General features: G+C 41.9%; 1 protein-coding gene across 1 annotated transcript in view; it reads left to right on the top strand.

Moving 5' to 3' along the window:
- Positions 1 to 8,601, top strand: part of LOC306795516 (alpha-tectorin-like) — a gene marked incomplete at its 5' end in the record, with an annotated part of 173,979 nt that extends 165,378 nt beyond the window's left edge. Inside the window, 17 exons of the mRNA XM_079294048.1 lie at positions 18 to 594; positions 679 to 1,259; positions 1,524 to 2,076; positions 2,163 to 2,761; positions 2,929 to 3,083; positions 3,229 to 3,629; positions 3,788 to 3,984; positions 4,363 to 4,758; positions 4,878 to 5,161; positions 5,277 to 5,554; positions 5,712 to 5,831; positions 6,448 to 6,632; positions 6,728 to 6,888; positions 7,380 to 7,631; positions 7,814 to 7,973; positions 8,068 to 8,170; positions 8,270 to 8,601. Coding sequence (XP_079150174.1) covers positions 18 to 594; positions 679 to 1,259; positions 1,524 to 2,076; positions 2,163 to 2,761; positions 2,929 to 3,083; positions 3,229 to 3,629; positions 3,788 to 3,984; positions 4,363 to 4,758; positions 4,878 to 5,161; positions 5,277 to 5,554; positions 5,712 to 5,831; positions 6,448 to 6,632; positions 6,728 to 6,888; positions 7,380 to 7,631; positions 7,814 to 7,973; positions 8,068 to 8,170; positions 8,270 to 8,361 — 5,094 coding nt within the window. The 3' untranslated portion in view covers positions 8,362 to 8,601. The remainder of the gene's footprint in view (positions 1 to 17; positions 595 to 678; positions 1,260 to 1,523; positions 2,077 to 2,162; positions 2,762 to 2,928; positions 3,084 to 3,228; positions 3,630 to 3,787; positions 3,985 to 4,362; positions 4,759 to 4,877; positions 5,162 to 5,276; positions 5,555 to 5,711; positions 5,832 to 6,447; positions 6,633 to 6,727; positions 6,889 to 7,379; positions 7,632 to 7,813; positions 7,974 to 8,067; positions 8,171 to 8,269) is intronic.
- Between the last annotated feature and the right edge of the window lie 10,453 nt (positions 8,602 to 19,054).

The following is a 19,054-nucleotide window of genomic DNA, read 5'->3' on the forward strand; positions in this document are numbered from 1 at the left end:
TGTTGGTGTGTTTACAGGTTAATGGCATCTTCGCAGACACTCCATTCTCTCTCAACAATGGCATGGTCCAGGTTTACGAGTCAGGTTTTTCTGTGATCGTCAGTACTGACTTTGGCTTGGAGGTGTCTTATGACACAAATCATTATGTTCGGATCAGGGTGCCCTACACTTACCAGAGTGCAACATGTGGCCTGTGTGGAAACTTCAACAATGATCACAGGGATGACTTTCAAACCCGCCAAGGACAAGTTGTCAGCTCTGATGTGGATTTTGCCAACAGTTGGCAAGCATTGGGAGACAATGAGCCTGGTTGTGAGGCACAGTGTGGAGGTCTGAGCTGTGCTGCCTGTACTGAGGCTCAGACAGCTTTATACAGCAATACTGCTCATTGTGGTATCCTCCAGAGCACTTCTGGACCTTTTGCCGCTTGCCATCAACAACTTCCCCCACAGACCTTTTTGCAAAGCTGTGTGTATGATCTGTGTGTAGGAGAAGGATATCAACCCATTCTGTGCCAAGCCCTAAATGTGTATGCAAGTCGGTGTCAACAGAATGGTGTACAGCTGCCAAGCTGGAGGAGGCAAGGCTTCTGTGGTATGTCTGTCAGTCAAAAACATTATTTCATATAATCCTTGGGCTGTCATGATGTCAAGATACATCTTGTTTTCTTTTGTCTAGAAATCCAATGCCCAGCAAACAGCCACTTTGAGCCGCGAGGCACAGCATGTCCAGCTACCTGTGTCAGCCCCAATTCTACCTTCGACTGCCCTCTTCCTGTCCAGGAGAGCTGCATCTGCAATTCAGGCTACATACTTAGTGGTGGGGTCTGCATCCCTCATGCTGAGTGTGGCTGCAGCTTTGAGGGTCGCTACTACCGCTCTGGAGAAACTGTAATACTAGACAACGACTGTGGGAGACGTTGTAGCTGCAGTTATGGCTCCATGACTTGCCGTTCCCATGGTTGTGGTCCACTTGAATCATGCAGTGTGGAGGAGGGAGAAAGAGGATGCAGACCTAACAGCTATGGAACATGCTGGATAAAAGGCCCAGTGTCATATCAAACGTTTGATGGTTTGACATACCTGTATCCTGGGGCGTGTCGATTGACCCTTGCCAAAGTAATGGGATTGTCTAGTTTCCCACATTTTGTGGTGACAGCAGAAAAACTGCCCAGAGGCCAGCAGGGTTTTTCCAGGTTGCTAAAGTTTGAGGCAGAGGGAACACACGTGTCTATTGAGATGGCGAGCAGCAGAGTAGAGGTAAGTGATTGGAACTTTTTTGACAAGACAGATTCCGATGTGTTACATCCAACATTTTAAAAGTTAGGCATTTGAACTCTAATGAAGACAAATTTGACAAAAGGATTGCTGACGTGAGAAAGTTTAGTAATATGAATATTATTACAACTGTTTTAGGTTCTTTAATGATTTAATCGTTTCTTCTGAATATTTAACAGCACATACCTTTGTTTAAATCTTGTGAACTACAAAGTAATTTGATCTACTGTTCAAATGGCCCTTTAGGTTGACGGTCAGCGGATAAGACTACCATTCAGCTCGGCATCCAACCGAATCCAAATCTACCAGAGCAGCATTCACAGTATCATCATTCGCACTTCCTTTGGTGTAACTGTGCAGACAGTTTGGCCTCACTTTGTGCGTGTCACTGCACCTGGTATCTACAACGGTTCATTAGGTGGACTCTGTGGTAATTACAATGGCCAGCCACGTGACGACTTCCGCACACCCAACGGCATTCTGGTCACCAGCCCTCAGGACTTTGGGGACAGTTGGCGGGACGGCTCTCTCGCTGCACAATGTGTGGAAAGTGTAAATCATGACTCTACAACACATAACAATTCCCGTGAGTACTGTGCCATTCTTGGCTCACCACGTGGGCCGTTTGCCCAATGCTTGGCCATGGAGGACTCCCAGCAGCATGTGAATGCATGTGTGGGGATCCTTAGAGCCTCTAGAGATCCAGCATCAGCACTATGTGAGGTCCTACGAGATTATGCACTGATGTGTCAACAGCAGGGCTTTGCCGTTGGACGCTGGAGGAATGCAACTCACTGTGGTAAGCACTGTGCCCCCTTTTGGTGTAGGTTGTTTTGATATAATGTAAATGACTGCGAAATTAATTGATTCTGTCTTCGTCTCTAGAGCAAACCTGCACCCAAAACAGCCATCATGAAGTCTGTGGAAGCTCTTGTCCTTCCACCTGCCCCAGCCTCTCTTTCCCTTTCGTCTGTGACACTGTGTGTCAGGATGGGTGCCAGTGTGATGATGGTTTTATCCTTAATGGCAACCAGTGCGTGCGACCTACAGCCTGCGGATGCCATCACCAAGGACGCTATCGACGAGGAGGAGAGCGATTCTGGGATGGTGAGGAATGTCAGAGCTTGTGTTCCTGTAATGGCACTACTGGGGCAGTCCACTGTATCCCCAACGCCTGTGGTCCCCAGGAGTCCTGCCGTGTGGTGGAGGGTGAGTTTGGCTGCCATCCCAACCCTCATGGCACCTGCTCTGCCTCTGGTGACCCCCACTACCTCACTTTTGATCGCAAGGCCTATGACTTCCAGGGAACCTGCCGCTATGTTTTGGCGACCCTTTGTAATGCCACTCATGGGCTTCACCAATTTTCTGTGGAAGCTAAGAATGAGCCGTGGAGAGGGCGGCCAGTTTCAATCACAGCAGAAGTTTTTGTGAATGTCGGGGGCTATCGAGTGCACATGTCGAGGGAGAGCAGTGGTGTGGTACAGGTGAGTTACACAAATTCTGAATAGTTAGAGATATTCTTTCTCCTGACCTTCCCTCTATATTTAATCTATGCTGGGTTTGCAACTATCATTTTTAAAAGCACCATATAGTTGCAACAAAAATACAAATCTATGATTGTTAATCCAATTTTCTTTGTACATTGTTAAAGGTGAACGGAGTAACTAAAAGCTTACCTATTCTCCTGAATGGAAGTCTTGCAATCTATGCAAGTGGATTTCGCACATATGTCAGTGCTGAGTTTGGCCTGAGGGTCATGTACGATGGATATAGTACAGTGTCTGTCTCTGTACCTCCAAGTTACAGGTAACTGCCATTTACTGCAGCCCATGTTTGAATGCTTTAGTTTACATTCTGAAAGATATTTTATTACAAATGTTTAAATCATGTAGCTTCAATGTATAAACATATTTTTGACTCTGTGTGTATTTAATTATTGTCTTCATTACAGACAAAAAACATGTGGACTTTGTGGAAACTTCAATGGAAATCCAAATGATGACTTCCACACCCCATCTGGAATGATGGTTACCACTCCACAGGAGTTTGGGACAGCCTGGAAAGTGACAAGCAACTACACCTGCAGTGATGGGTGTGGCTCCTCCTGCCCACAATGCAACAATGAGCTACCTGCTAGAGCCCAATGTCAGGTGATTCAGGCATCTGACGGCCCCTTAAGCTTCTGCCATGAGGAGGTGAACCCAGCGCCATATTTCAGGGACTGCGTGTTTGATGTTTGTGTGTCGGGAAGTGAAGGCCAAGATCTTCTGTGCAGAGCCATTCAGACGTACGTCACTGCCTGTCAGTCTGCTAATGTTCGAATCTACCCTTGGAGACAGAACACCACCTGCAGTAAGTCAACGAGTCAATGTGTTGTTTATCCACTATTTAAACAGCCGAGGAAACAATCAAAGAAGTCTCGACCTACTGCATCTACGTGTAGGCTATGTTAATTTACTGAATCATTTTCAACCATCTGACATGCATCATTTAATTCCTCTCTCATGAAGGACTTGACTGTCCCGCCAACAGCCATTATGAGCTGTGTGGTACCGACTGTGGTCACATCTGTGCCAGCAGCGTTGATGCCATCTGTGAGCAGGTCTGCTCTGAGGGATGTTTCTGTAATGAAGGTTTTCTCAGGAGTGGGACAAGATGTGTCCCCGTGGAAAGCTGTGGCTGCCAATATGACGGGTTCTACTATAATGTAAGTCATATAGCTCTAAATGGATAAGAAACCAGATTTGTATCACTGTGCCCGAATAATTCATCTGACAGTCTCTGTGATTTATTTGCACATAATCATTTCACTTTGGTCAAGCAACTCTCTTATATCACAGATATCAGAATCCTTTTGTCTTCTTTTTTAATCAGCCAGCATCAGTGTGCTCAATAAAAAGCGATCCTCATTTGCCTAAAATGATCAAGTAACAAGACATTTAGAAATACTGTTGACAGAGAACCAATTATTTTCTACTTTATTGTGCTACATATATTGTGTCACAACTGTCATATTGTACCTTGACCAACTGTAGTTGTAGCACATTATCATTTTTATTGCATCTGTTTTTCTCACATGTTACAGGCTGGTGAATCCTTCTGGACAGAGGGTTGCTCCCAGCGGTGTGAATGCCATGCTCCCAATGACCTGCGCTGTTCTGCTGCATCTTGCACCTCTACACAAGAGTGCACCATCATAAATGGCCAGCTGGGCTGTTTAGATGAGATGTCTACTTGCACTGTTACGGGCGATCCACACTACATCACCTATGATGGGGCACTGGCCCATTTCCAGGGCACATGCTCTTACATCATTACTGAGAGTGTGAACCCCGGCATCAATGAGAAACACTTTCAGGTAGTAGCCACCAATAATCACCGTGGCAACAACCGTGTGTCGTTTGTGTCAGCAGTGGATGTATACCTCTCAAATCAACTAGAGAGTGTGCATGTCAGGATTGGACCCAACAAAAGAGTAAAGGTAAGCTCTTCATTACTTGCAAGATGAACAGCTTTCTGTATCTCTGTATTGTAAATATAATTACTAACAAGTGCCTCCTCCCTTCTTGTCCGTCTCTCTCTGATCTCTCTTCCTTCCAGGTAAATGGAAGTGAGGTGTCTCTTCCCACCACTGTGGGAACATTAGCTCAGGTAGTAAGACAGGGAAGCTACATCGTGGTCGACGCCATTGACTTGAAAGTTCACTTTGACGGCCGAAGCACTTTACTGGTCAGACTGGCCCAATACCATCAAAATAGAGTCACAGGCATGTGTGGAAACTTCAACAGGGATCGTTCAGATGACAAAGTCTTGCCCAATGGCACTTTGGCACAAAATGACAATCACTTTGGACACAGCTGGAAATCCTCCACAAGCCAACCAGGGTGAGATGTTATGAAAATAACTTGCAGGGTTAACAATCCTTCACGACATAAAGACACAACAATAGACATATGATGGAAAAATATGTCAAAATAAACAAAGTCATCTATTTTCTAGATGTGGATCCACTGATGAAAGGAGTGATGATGGATTGGATGACTGTCCCTACATGGAAGAATACTCTGAGCACTGTAGTGTCATCACCAACAGTAGCGGTCCATTCAGTGCATGTCACCTGCACTCTGATCCACAGCCATTTTTCAGTTCCTGTGTCTATGACCTCTGCCTCTCCACTCCAGCCAATGGCATGCTGTGTTCTGCAGTCTCCGCCTACGAGAGCACCTGCTCTGTCTTGGGGTTAAACATCCCTGAGTGGCGCTCTGCTTTGCTATGTGGTAAATTTGCACAGGGCTAATGATTAGACAAAATAATGAAGTAGAGATATAATCCTTAGTTTAACAGAACTTTAGCATTTGTCCTACCTGTGGAAAAAGGTAGTTTTTTACTTGTTTCGTCACTCTTTGTCTCATCCTTTCCCCACAATCTCCATAGCTGAGTCAGACCCCTGCGAACAGCTGGACTGCACAGAGTATGAGTGGTGTGGTGAGAAGCGCGGTGTACACGGCTGCTTCTGTGATGAACATCACCATCGGCCCAACAATGAGAGCTACGGTGAGGGCAGCTCCATTTAAAACACTGCTTTGTTTTATAGATTCCGGATGTGATATGTGTAAGATGAGACGTAGAAATTGCTTCACGGTACAATTTTATTGTTTGTGAAATATACGCCAACGTAAGACCACGGAACAATAATATCCACTCAGGTGTCGGTTTATCATCGTTATCTTGCCATAATATCCAATCCCAGAGCTTAGAACTCTGTTTGTGCATGACTGACGGCATGTGGAAGCTAAAGATTACGGTCTTGAAAAAAGTGCAATCTGCAACTTAAACCAATTCACTTTTAAATTCTGCGTCAATTTTAAATGAATTCAGCCAATCTGAATGGGTATTGCAGTATTGTGAACCGTGCACAATGCCAAAATGAGAGACGAAACATGATTTCATGGAAACAGCGTTAAAATGATTTAAATGGTCAATATAAACCATTAGGATTGTTACAATATCTGTGAGTCACAACTCAGTGGGTTTGTCACTATGAGCAACACATTTCAAATTACATATAGTAGTTATTTAATACAGGAAAATATTGATGAGTGCAGCTTTAACTATGAGATTAGCTACAAACACTGCAGATTGTTTTTAAAGCTCTCTCTCATATACGTAGACTCATCCATCAATTGTTCCAGTAGTTCAGGCACCATGTCTGTGTCGCGCTGCCAGCTGTTTGAAGCTGGCTTCCACTCCAGCGCCCTCCACCTCCGAGATGACTTCTGCAAAGGGACTCTCCAGGACGGACGACTGGTGTTCCGCTTTAACAATGACGACCAGCTGTGTGGCACAGCTCTCAGGGTACAGTCCATTTTAGACGTTAATGTGCTCCATCAGACATATTACAAGTACAAGCAACTTACTGAAGTTTACCATTTTGTCATTTAAATTTTAAGAGCAATGGAACCCATTTTATCTATGAGAACACCATCCAGGGTGACGTGGACCCTCATGGAGGGATAATCAGCCGCCAGAGGAACATTCATTTGCGTTTCTGCTGTGAATACCATCTGACCCAGGCCCTGTCTATGGATGTGGGCATCAACCCTGTAGAGAGGTAACAATAACAACACCATCTACTTTACATGTTTTATGCTAACTGAATACAATTACCACAATCCTTCTTATGGTGAACATATGTCCATAGTGATACGTCATGACATATGTTAAAATATTTATCTTTTAAATAACAGGACCATATATTAAACAGTGCTACATCTGCACCTCAAACCTTTTTTGAGTACTTATCTTCTGCGACAGTGATGCTCGATGATGACAAAGACTGAAAATAGTTAGTTATAATTTAGCCCTTTGTTGTCATAAATGTTGTGTAATTTCTCCACTACCCACAGTCTGCACCCAATGCAATCAATAAACTTGCCATTTCAACCAACAATACGAAGAAAAGTTAAAAGAAAAGAAAAAAAACCGTCCCTGTTCTGTAAATGTGAATGTGTCAAAGATTGTCAACAAGACGTTGTTCCCAAGAGCAAGCCAGTGAATTGGTCCTTCTCAAGTGCAATCAACTTCTTTGTTGTTTTTTTGCAGCATTGTGAGAAAGAAGCTTCCATCAGGCCATGGACAGTATCTTACGAGAATGATCCCCTACCAGGACGCTGGCTTCCGCTATCCCCTGGCCAGTGGCAGGAACATAGAAATGGAAGTTGACCAGAGGCTATATGTGGAGATTCGGACAGAAGGAGTCGATGCAAGGCAGATCTCCACCATTATGGACTCTTGCTGGGCCACGCCAGTCAACGATGCCAGCTACCCTGTCCGCTGGGATCTCATACATGAAGAGTAAACAAGCTATTGCAACTTCATGTAGTTTAGCATTCTGATCACTGGTTCTTGATTACCCAGAAAATGATTTACTCTTGAAGGGCCTCTCTTCACTCGCTCCACCCTTCCTCACTTTCACAACTTAACCCTGTTTATTTTATAGTCCAGCTGGTAACATTGTAACCTCTATCTCCCTCCAGGTGTCCGAACCCAGCAGATGGTACAGTAGAGCTGGTTGCGAACGGCATCTCCATGGTGGCCCGATTCTCCTTCAAGATGTTCACCTTTAACAACTTTTCATCCATCTACCTGCACTGCCAGGTCCACCTGTGTCTTCTGAGACACAACAACTGCACTGCTGTAAGTGCTACTGTGTTTGTGTGCGTTCGTAATGAGTTTGGATAGATTATCAAAAGGTGCGTTAACAGAAACCCCTAATGTTGTTTTCATGCAGCACTGCTACCCAGACCACCACAACCGAGTTGCAAGGGACGTATCCCAGCATGCCATGACGGGCATCTCAATAGGACCACTTACCATGCCGCTCAATCGGAAAGGTAAAACCCTCTTATCTCCTCATGACTTTTGCTCTTTTGATAACACTAATCTTGATGCATACATTTGATGTACTCTAAACTTTAATTCTTCTCTTACAGCCAGAATGGTGAATCCGAGCAGTGCCTCAGGCCAGTTGGCCTCACTGGTGACCCTGCTAGTCAGTTTGCTGACAGCCAAAACTCTGGTGTAGGGCGTTCAAAGATGATCCATATTCTAACAATCACTCAACATACATTTGCTTTTAGATTGTGTTTCTATTAGAGAGGCCTTTTCCTTGTGTTCTGTTTTTGTGGTCTGCTGAAAATTGAAGTAATCCTGCTTTATAACCGTAAATGTGCAGCATGCTGAAGCTGAAATCACTTGCCTTTTGTTGTTTTCACTATATAAGAAGTTTATCGAGTGTATCCTTAGTTTCTTTGTTGGGGTTCTAATCATCTATCATATAAGTAACCAATCATGTATAATGAAGGTTGAAAATATAAAGTTTCTCAATGCATGGAGTCTGGATCTCATTTTCTGTTGTCCTTAGAAGGTTGTGTGGTTGCTGCAAGCTGCCAGCATCACTTAACAATTGAATCAACAATGACCGGGTTATGTTATGATCCGAAAGGGAATAGAAATCTGCACTAATACTTTAATAATACCAGAAATATAGAAAGCGAGGGTGATAAATTGTTCAAACAAATTTCATCCAAGAATGAAAATGCTAGTCGGCAAATCAGTGTATCAATGAAGCAAGAGTGTTGCAGTAAAAAAACAAAAAAACACAATTCCCATAATTTACTACTGTTACGACCACATTAAACTATTTTCTCTTGGTTTTGGAGGGGGAAGGGAGGATAGTTTATCACAAAGCAGTGTTGTGGAAAATTCCTAAGACTAGTCGGGAGAAGAAAGTTGAGGTTTTTTTAGTCAATATCAAATAAGACAGAGTCTGACAAATGAACAAAGTTGCCATGATAATTTATTTGTCCGTAGACAGAGAGAACAGTCTAACAGAAACATCGCTGTTATCTGTGAGAAATGCTCTGAACAACCAGTCATAATGCATGGTCATTTATGCTCAAAACAGCTTCCTATTCCTTTCAGCTGAGCTGGCAAGGACACACAATGGAGACAAAGAAAAGGCACGTCATCATCTTGCCTTGGACACTTCCTTAAACAAGACAGGAAGGCGTTTTATCTGCTCTTTGCAGAAACCTTTATTCACAGTTTTTTGCCTTAAAGAAAACCGTTTCAACACACAGCAGCGGTTTCCTCTTAACTTTGCAAAGACCATCTAAACACATATTTTTTACTGACACAGCAGCAGACAGGATAACACCAGATTAACATGGACCAGGATGGGGTGAATGTTGGTTTGTTGTCTGCTGCAATTAATGAGCTTTACAGAATTCCCACTATATGGCGTGATCATTAAAATGTCATTGTTACAGGTGTAGTAAGGACCCAGGAGCAGTACGACAATACCAGGAATAGTTTGACTTGAATTCTTTAATTTCTTCAACACACACCACATGAAGAATATTCCCAGGAAAACAGCGACAGGATTCTCGTGGTCAAGGACAGAAGGCTGAGCGAGTTACCAGGGCAGAGGCAAGGCGAGGTTGTCCGAAACAGGCAGGCTCGGCAACAGGGAATCAGTCCATGGATGTATGCGGGAAAGTATTGCATGACCGCAGAGAATGATCTGGCAGTGAGGCAGTGTGAGGCAGGCGTTTAAATAGTGAAGGAGGCAGAGTGAGCAGGTGAGAGTAATGAGCTGATGAGGTGAGTGTGACTGGCAGGTGCACTGAATGAACTGATTGGGTGAGTGAAAGGTGGAAAAAACTAGATAGAAGTGGCAGAGCTGTGACAGTCATAGTATATATTTCAAAAATTGTTATAAAGATGTATGTCATGAAAAGACATAAAAAGTAATTGTATATCACACAAAAGTCAAAGGGTCAAAGGAAATGGTGCTCACTGAGGCTGCCAGATTCTTTTGCTAGATTAAGCCACCAGCAGTCACTCAAATTTCTGTGAAAACATTCTTTGCAGGGTGTGTGCAGGTACATGGACGTGATTGATGGCACAGATTAGATCTCTGAAGCGACATGATTTCCTGCCAGTTACATATTTGTTACTTGAATAAAGGAAAGGCGACACGCGCCTAGTTTCCTCGCAACCTCAATTGTTCAAACTCCTCATTTGTGTTAAAGTTGAAGATTAAATATGAGTCCAGTAGAGGTAATTTAATTCATTGACATGCTGTAGATTTTTGGAGCTCTCAGATTCTTGGACTATCTTGCACCTGGAAGATGTCCCGCCTCTGCCTTTGCTCGTGGCTCAGGTCATGTTGCAGGTTTTGTTTCTCTCAGATTTAGTTTCCAGGGTCAGAGATACGGTAAGGAAGGAGATTAAAACGTTATCAAATGTCCTATTCAGGACGGAGTTAAGAAAGCGGCTGTTACCAAACAAACCTAAATTCATGCATCATTGAGCAACAAGCAAGCATTTAAATGAACCCTCTTACTGTGTTCCTGAGTGTCATGAGCTGTCACGAAACCCTACACACTAGATGCTCAAACAAATAAAGTTAATGATTACCATTTCATTTTTAGTACATCATAAACCTAATGTATAAACATGTAGCACAGAGCAGAAACTGAAACAAAGACACTCAAACTACAAAGAAAGTGTTTTCTTCAATATAATCATTTCGATCAAGTTTAGTCAACAGATGTCAACATATCAAAGAAACTTGTCTTATTATTTAGTATATTGTTTCAGCAATGGTATATACCAGCCTTGAATTAATGTCATCCATTTGTTGTACTTAACTTCTAATGCGTTTTATTTTAATGGTATTTAATCTTTATTCTTATTATTATATACCAGGTAGTTTCCTCTTGTTCTCTTGTTCTCACTGTAGTCTATTCTGTGCTCATTTATGCAAAAATATACACTTTTTAAAAACTAAATGAAACATATAAACAATGAATTCAATACAAATATGTGGTAGTGGGAAGGAAGTTGGTTTAATGTTTTCAGAACAAAAAGATGCTTCAATCAGTAAGTTGGAACTGTATCAAAACCCAGAGGACGAAAGGAGCTAGATTTTATATTTACAACTAGAAATCACAGTAGAAAAGCTATTTCTATTCTATGTGTATGTTTCTTATCGCATTAACATGGAAACGACCTTTACCTCACTTCACTAGTTCAACCAGGTAAAAGGTGTCATGCCAGAAGGAGGAAGACGTGAAGCATTTACAGTAACAACCAGGAACTTGGTTGTGAATTAACATTCCTTTGAAAGTGCAGCACGGCGAATAAAAAAAAAATACACAGCCAACCTCAGCCTCAGAAAGTGTTCACAAAAGGCTCCTCAAATGGAGCGTATTTTTGACCATGTTTCTAATAAATAATTTGAGAAGGCATAAAATCCACTATTTTCTCCTGAGAGCACATGGATATGTAGTGAATCTACAGAGCTCCTGAAACCTAGAAACCCTTTTGACATAACACTGATAGGGACATCTCGCTGTTGGGGCACGAGGAGCAGGCTCACCGTAGCCTTCAGATCCTGCAAAGAACACTCTTTTGGTTGATGTGAATTTTGGATTTGGGGAAAGTGGGATTGGTACATCTGTAGTATTGAGCAATTTCTGACACGCAAGTAGTGAGTCATTTTTTGTATTTAGAGGTTCTATTTATCTGTTAATCTGTAAAGCAAACACTCCTAACTTAGCATGCAGCAATTACAAAGCACATAATGTATGAATGAATGAAATGTATTTATAGTGTGCTTTTCACAGACATAACATCACAAAGGGCTTAACAGAGCAGATATTTAAAAGAATAAAAAACACAATGTGACCCTCGGGTCAATAAATTACATACACAGAGAAAAATAAAAAATAAAAAAATAAATAATAAGATAAAATGTTAAAACATATTTTAAGAGCAGGTCTAGGACATGGGTTTTTACTCAAACGCCAGCCTAAACAGGTGGGTTTTGAGCTGTTTTTTAAAAGTATTCACAGTATCTGCGAGGCGTAGAGTTGCAGGCAGAGCATTCCAGAGCCTCGGGCCACTGCCTCAAAGGCTCGGTCACCACGGCTCTTAAATCGTGTGCGTGAGACTGACAGAAGACCGAGAGCGTTTGACCTGAGAGTGCGGGCGGGTGAATAGGGGCGAAGTAGATCAGCTACATAAGCCGGAGCCTGACCGTGAAGTGCTCTGTAAGTGATGGTGAGAATTTTGAAGTGTATCCTAGATGCTACAGGAAGCCAGTGGAGAGATCGGAGTACGGGGGTGATGTGAGACCGTCGATTTGTCCTGGTGAGTAATCTGGCGGCAGCGATTTGGATGACCTGCAGACGGTTAAGAGCAGATACACTGAGTGATGGGAAAAGTGAGTTACAGTAGTCAATGCGAGAAGAGATGAATGTGTGTATGATCATCTCTAATTCAGGTGTTGATACGACAGATCTCAGTTTACTGATATTTCTTAGATGGAAGAAACATGACCTGGACAGCTGCTTAACATGAGGGTCAAACGACATGGATCGATCAAAGAAAATCCCAAGATTGCGCAGGTTGCAATGGGCAGCAGAGGAGAGTGGACTAATAATCTGCCTGATCATGGGGACAAACTCCTCTGGAGCAATAACTAGGACCTCCGTCTTAGTGTCGTTGAGTAATGCAATACTTCAACAGAGAAAAGGTGAATATAAAGTGTGAAACATTGTCCGCCACATTCAACAAGGGTTCCCTGTTCTGCGGGTTCTAGTCCTGAGAGCGAACAGGAAATCATTGGACAGGTCACACCAACAGATGACAACAGATGTTAGTTTGTGGCTTAATCACAATATTGATGTAAAAATATGTTGATAAATTGCCTTTTAGAACAAGTGTCTGGAAACTTATTTCAGTACATTTCAGTATTTTGTCCTGAGCACAATTTGATAATCTTCATTGTTTTGAATAGACAACGTGTCATGGTTAGTGTTGAGGAGGAAGTAAGAGCTAGCACTGTATAACACATCGTTCTAGCAGTGCAGTCCCAAATGGGTGAAGGAAAAGAACAGCATCACCAGGTACTTTAATTAATTGGAGAGTCATCAGTGGCATTAGACACATCTAGGCGTGGTGTGCCCATTCCATTGTGCACCAGTCATGTGTTGGCAGATCTCCTCTCACCACAGACCTTTGTAGTTTCTTTTGGTTTCTTTTTCTTTTATGTTACAGCACCACACCCATGCAGGACATTATCGTGCAATTGGACAGTTAATTAAATTGGAAAAAGAACACTGATGCTGTATTTAAAAAGGCTCAGTCAAGACTTTTCTTCTTGAGGAAAGAAAGCCAGATCCTTTGTCAGCAGAAAGCTTCTTCATATTTCTTACCAGGGGATCTTAGCCAGTGTCCTCTTCTATGCTGTGCTCTGCTGGGGGGGACCTTTACATTAAAATCATCAAATATAAAAGTTATACACTAAAAACATAAAAAAACCACAATAATGGTCACACATTAAAAGCAGTTTTGAAAAGGTGGGTTTTGATTTGGGATTTGAACATGGAAAGGTCAGTGCAGTCTCGGATGTGTTTGGGGAGAGAGTTCCAGAGAGAGGGGGCAGATATGGAGAAGGCTATGTCACCCCATGTCCGGTGCTTGGTCCTGAGTGGAAGGGACAGGAGGTTGGCATCAGAGGAGCGGAGCCGGCGGGATGGAGTGTGGTGGTGAAGCAGGTCGGTGAGGTAGGAGGGGGCCTGATTGTGGAGGGCTTTGTGAGTGAGGAGAAGGATTTTGTATTCGATCCGTTGTGGGACGGGGAGCCAGTGGAGGTTCTGGAGAACAGGGGTGATGTGGTCACGGGAGCAGGAGTGGGTGAGCAGGCGAGCAGCAGTTTTGGATGTACTGGAGTTTGTTTAGGATTTTGGATGATGTGCTGTGAAGAATGCTGTTGCAGTGGTCGATTCTGGAAGTGATGAAGGCGTGGATCAGAGTTTCAGCAGCAGATGAGGAGCGTGATGGGCGGAGACGGGCTATGTTTTTTAAGTGGAAAAAGGCAGTTCTGGTGATTTGTTTGACGTGGTGTTCAAAGGAGGGGTTGCTGTCGAACATGACTTCAAGGTTAATAAACCATTATATTTGTTAAGTATACTCATGTGTCTCTTTGTTACAGTTTTAGAGCAGATATGTGACAACATGCATATTTGCAAATGCATTATTTCTAATTCCAACTATTGGAATTATTAGTGTTGCAATGTAACTGATAATATAATGACACATAATGGCTTAACTAAGAATTTTTCAGACCGTGAATTTGTCATCATACATGATATGAATATATATATATATATATATATATATATATATATATATAACATAATATGCAGGACAGTGTTTTCCAAAAACGGCGGACTACATTGCTTCCAGTATATGAAACCTCTCAAAGTTTGCTTTATTGTCAATTCCACAATGTACTGAACATACAGGGGAGTTGAAAAGACGTTTCTCTCTAGTCCAACATAAACATATAAAGTGAATACAGTGCAATAGATTAAAAAACATTAAAAAACATTTTGACAATAAATATATGTAATAAGAGAAAAAACAAACAAAAAAAGCTATCAATCTGTATTTAGCAGCAGTTGGACATGGGGAGTCTTAAAAGACAGAAGGGAGAGATTTCAGAGAGTTCAGCTTCCTAACAGCCTGGTGGACGAAGCTGTTTGAGAGTCTGGTGGTGCGAGCACGGAGGCGCCGGTATCTTCTCCCAGAGGGCAGGAGGCTGAAGAGACTGTGTGAGGAGTGGCTGGAGTCGCGCACAATCATGGTCACTTTGCGGATGAGGCGAGTGTCATATATGTCCTGCAGGGAGGGGAGTGAGGCACCAATGATCCTTCCAGCTGTGTTCACTATGCACTGCAGGGCTTTCCTGTTGTAGTCAGTGCAGCTTCCGCCCCACACAGTGATGCAGTTTGTCAGGATGCTCTCAATGGTGCCTCGGTAAAAGGTGCACATGATGGGTGGTGGTGTTCTTGCCTTCTTTAGTTTGCGGAGAAAGTAGAGGCGCCTCTGGGCTTTCTTTGCCAGTGATGTTGTGTTGGCTGTCCACGAGAGGTCCTCACTGATGTCCACCCCCAGGAATTTGGTGCTGCTCACTCTCTCTATATCAGCACCATTGATGGTCAGTGGTGGGTGTTGAGTGTGGCCTCTCCGGAAGTCAACAATAATCTCCTTGGTCTTGCTGTTATTCAGAAGGAGGTTGTTGTCTCTGCACCACGTGGTCAGAAGGCTGACCTCCTTCTTATAGTGGGTCTCATCGTTGTTGGTGATGAGAGCAACCAGAGTTGTGTCGTCTGCAAACTTGACCATGTGATTGGTGCTGTAGGTTGTAGTGCAGTCGTGTGTCAGCAAGGTGAAGAGCAGTGGACTGAGCACACAGCCTTGAGGGGCCCCTGTGCTCAGTGTGATGCTGCTCGAGGTGTTGTTGCCGACACGTACTGCTTGTGGCCTCTCGCTGAGGAAGTCCAGCAGCCAGTTACACAGCGAGGTGTTGAGCCCCAGCTGGTCAAGTTTGAAGATGAGTTTTTGTGGGATTATGGTGTTGAATGCTGAACTAAAGTCTATGAACAGCATTCTCACATATGAGTCTTTTGAGTCCAGATGGGTGAGGGGTGGGTGGAGAGCAGAGCAGATTGCATCCTCCGTGGACCGCTTGGCACGGTATGCAAACTGGAAAGGGTCCAGGGTGGGGGGAAGAATGGATTTGATGTGTGACATGACTAGCCGTTCAAAGCACTTCATTATTATGGGGGTCAGTGCCACCGGACGGTAGTCATTATAGCAGGACGGAGTGGGTTTCTTTGGCACAGGTATGATGATGGTGGCCTTGAAGCATGATGGAACAACAGCTTGTCTCAGAGAAGTATTAAAGACATCCGTGAAGACATCCTTAAGCTCCTCTGCGCAGTCCTTCAACACGCGACCAGGGATGTTGTCTGGACCTGTTGCCTTGCGGGTGTTGATAGTGGAGAGTGTCCTCTTCACGCTGGCAGAAGACAGGCACAGAGCCTGGTCGTGGGGAGCCTGACTGCTTCCTCATCTGTCATTTCATCATTTACTGTAACATTGTTTACGGTAAACACTAGAATGGAAGGTCCTGAGTGATGAATGACTACGGTTAGGATAGCTTGTTGATCAGAGGATATGAAGTCCATAGGCAGAATCGGGGAAACTATCCGTTCAAGCATCAACTTCTACTTCCTTATAATAACTGTTGTTTTACCACCAATGTCATCCTCTGTATCGATTGTCATTCTTGATTAGATTTTGCAAAAAATAATGCGACATGGATGAAATAAAAGCTATTCATTGTTTGTCAAATGTGTAAGTACCTGGAAGATAAATAACAAATCGTGCGACTCCGGTAGATTAACCCATGATAGCCTTTATTGTCTTGAAACACTGTGGTTGAGTGTTTGTTGATTTTATGCTGCATGCCAACACTCCTTCATCTTGCACATTTCAAACTGTCACATTGCTGAAGTCCCTCAACATTTTTCACATAGTTTATTTTGATGAGTTGACTTTCCAGTTAGTTACACACCTACTTAAACCATTCAGATTTACTGGCAGGTAGTTAATGGCGTGACTGTAAAAGGGGAACTACACACATTTTAAAGATTACTGCGTGTTATTCCTATGACCTGAGCCTCCCATCCATTGTCTATGGAGCAGCATCAGAATAAATAACTTTCTAAAAACTTCCTTGCTTCTGTATTACAGCCTTCGGTAGAATAGAACACCTCGTTTTTGTTTCTGCTGAACCAATTCTGATAATCTGTATTATTATAAATGGCCAATGGGAGGTTTGGTTCACTTGTTATGAGGAAGCAATTAGATTATATTGATAGAATCAGTGAAACAACAGATTTTTGGGTCTGTTCCAACTTTTACAGTATAAAAGCCTTGTTGCAGTGCTGCAGGCTGACAAGGAGGAGAAGCACAGGAGCCAAAGAAGCACATGTGAACAGGTAATTAATTGATTTTATTTTTAAATAAGATATTAATTGTAAACTGCCTGCTTGATATTGTTAGCATACATACACACATATATATACATATATGTATACACTGTTATGGGAAAATATGTCATCGTCTTATGCTTTAGGATTGAAGAATGTAAGTCTTTAAAAGTGCAGGCACAAAACCTATTTGAGTAGATGATTCTATCAGTTTTGCATCCAGGTTGTTTTGTTATCTGTTATCTTGTTATCTGTTTTCCTGTGCATTGTTTCTGTCTTCAAAGACGGCGACACACAGAGGTTTAGATTACGGTACTTCCTGATGAGCATCAGCTGAAGAGCATGACCCTCTGTATGTATATGTGATGTGTGATGGTAAAACAGGCTGATTCAGACTCTGTGTTTCTTGTGACTGAACTCTTTGATTGGGTCACAGTGACCCAATCAAAGGAAGCAGTATAAAGGTCCATGTATCTGACTATGTTGTCAGAGCACCTCTAACAGATGACGGCGATGTGTCTGTGAGACTGTGCTCTCTTTGCTTGCAAGACATGCATCTGACTGTGTTATTCAGAGCACCTCCTGCAGATGACGTGATGTGTCTGTGGGACAGTGTTCTCTTTGCTTGCAAGCAAATAAATTGACTATTACAACCTTGATCGTTCATCCAGACTCTGTTTCATTTGACATTGATTTGATAACACTTTGACACTCTTCTCCCGACTTTTCATAGAAATATTCCACAACAACACACACATACATATATACATATATATATATATATATATATATATATACACACATATATATATATATACACAAATATATATATATATGTACACATACACATATATATCTACATATACACATATATATATATATACACATATATATACACATATATATATACATATATATATATATATATATATATATATATATATATATATATATATATATATATAGATACACTAATATATATATATATATATATATATATATATATACACACACATATATACATATACACACATATATATACACACACATATATATATATATATACACACAAATATATACACACACATATATATATATATATACACACAAATATATACACACACATATATATATGTACACACAAATATATATATATATATTGATATTGATAGCATTTTCCATGTATGTATAACTCCAGAATTTCTTAACTTTGTAGGATGTCTATTTTAACATTTGTGCCATCTTTTCAGAAACTTTTGCACCTGCAGTCAATTAATATTTAAAAAAAGGTTGCACATGTATGACAATTTTGTGTAGAATGGGCATTTTAATGTATATCTTGATCAATAGGAATTTAAATCTCCAAACATCTTTTGCGATTATAAAACCATATAACACATTTAAGGTCCATGCCTATGCATCCTTGGTTGGATATGCAGTCTCTGAGTGCTTTCTAGTTGTTGGTTTTTTTGGAATTTAATTAAATACATTTGGTCGGCAGGTTTATATTTGGGGCTTTGGAGAATGGCACATCTAATAATGTTGCCTGTGCTGCTTTTGGGATTGATAAGTAAGTATGAAATTCAGTCCGTTTTAATTAAATTTTTAGTTTTGTTGTATTTCAGTAAATTCACTAACAGACTTGATGTTAGCAGAGCATACTGATTGTTATCCAATTATATCTATGTGTTTGTTTTCATAGGTACGGTGACTCCTCAGACAACAGGTGAATTGAAGTTTAGATAATCTCTTAGTAATTTGTTCATGCTATTAAAATGTCAGTCTTACAGTTGCTCGAGTTATTACTTCAAGATTATACACATTTCCCCTGGATTGCTGCTAATACTGCTGGTTATGATTGTT

The sequence above is a fragment of the Melanostigma gelatinosum genome (genome assembly GCF_949748355.1).
Source record: "Melanostigma gelatinosum genome assembly, chromosome: 21".
NCBI lineage: Eukaryota > Metazoa > Chordata > Actinopteri > Perciformes > Zoarcidae > Melanostigma > Melanostigma gelatinosum.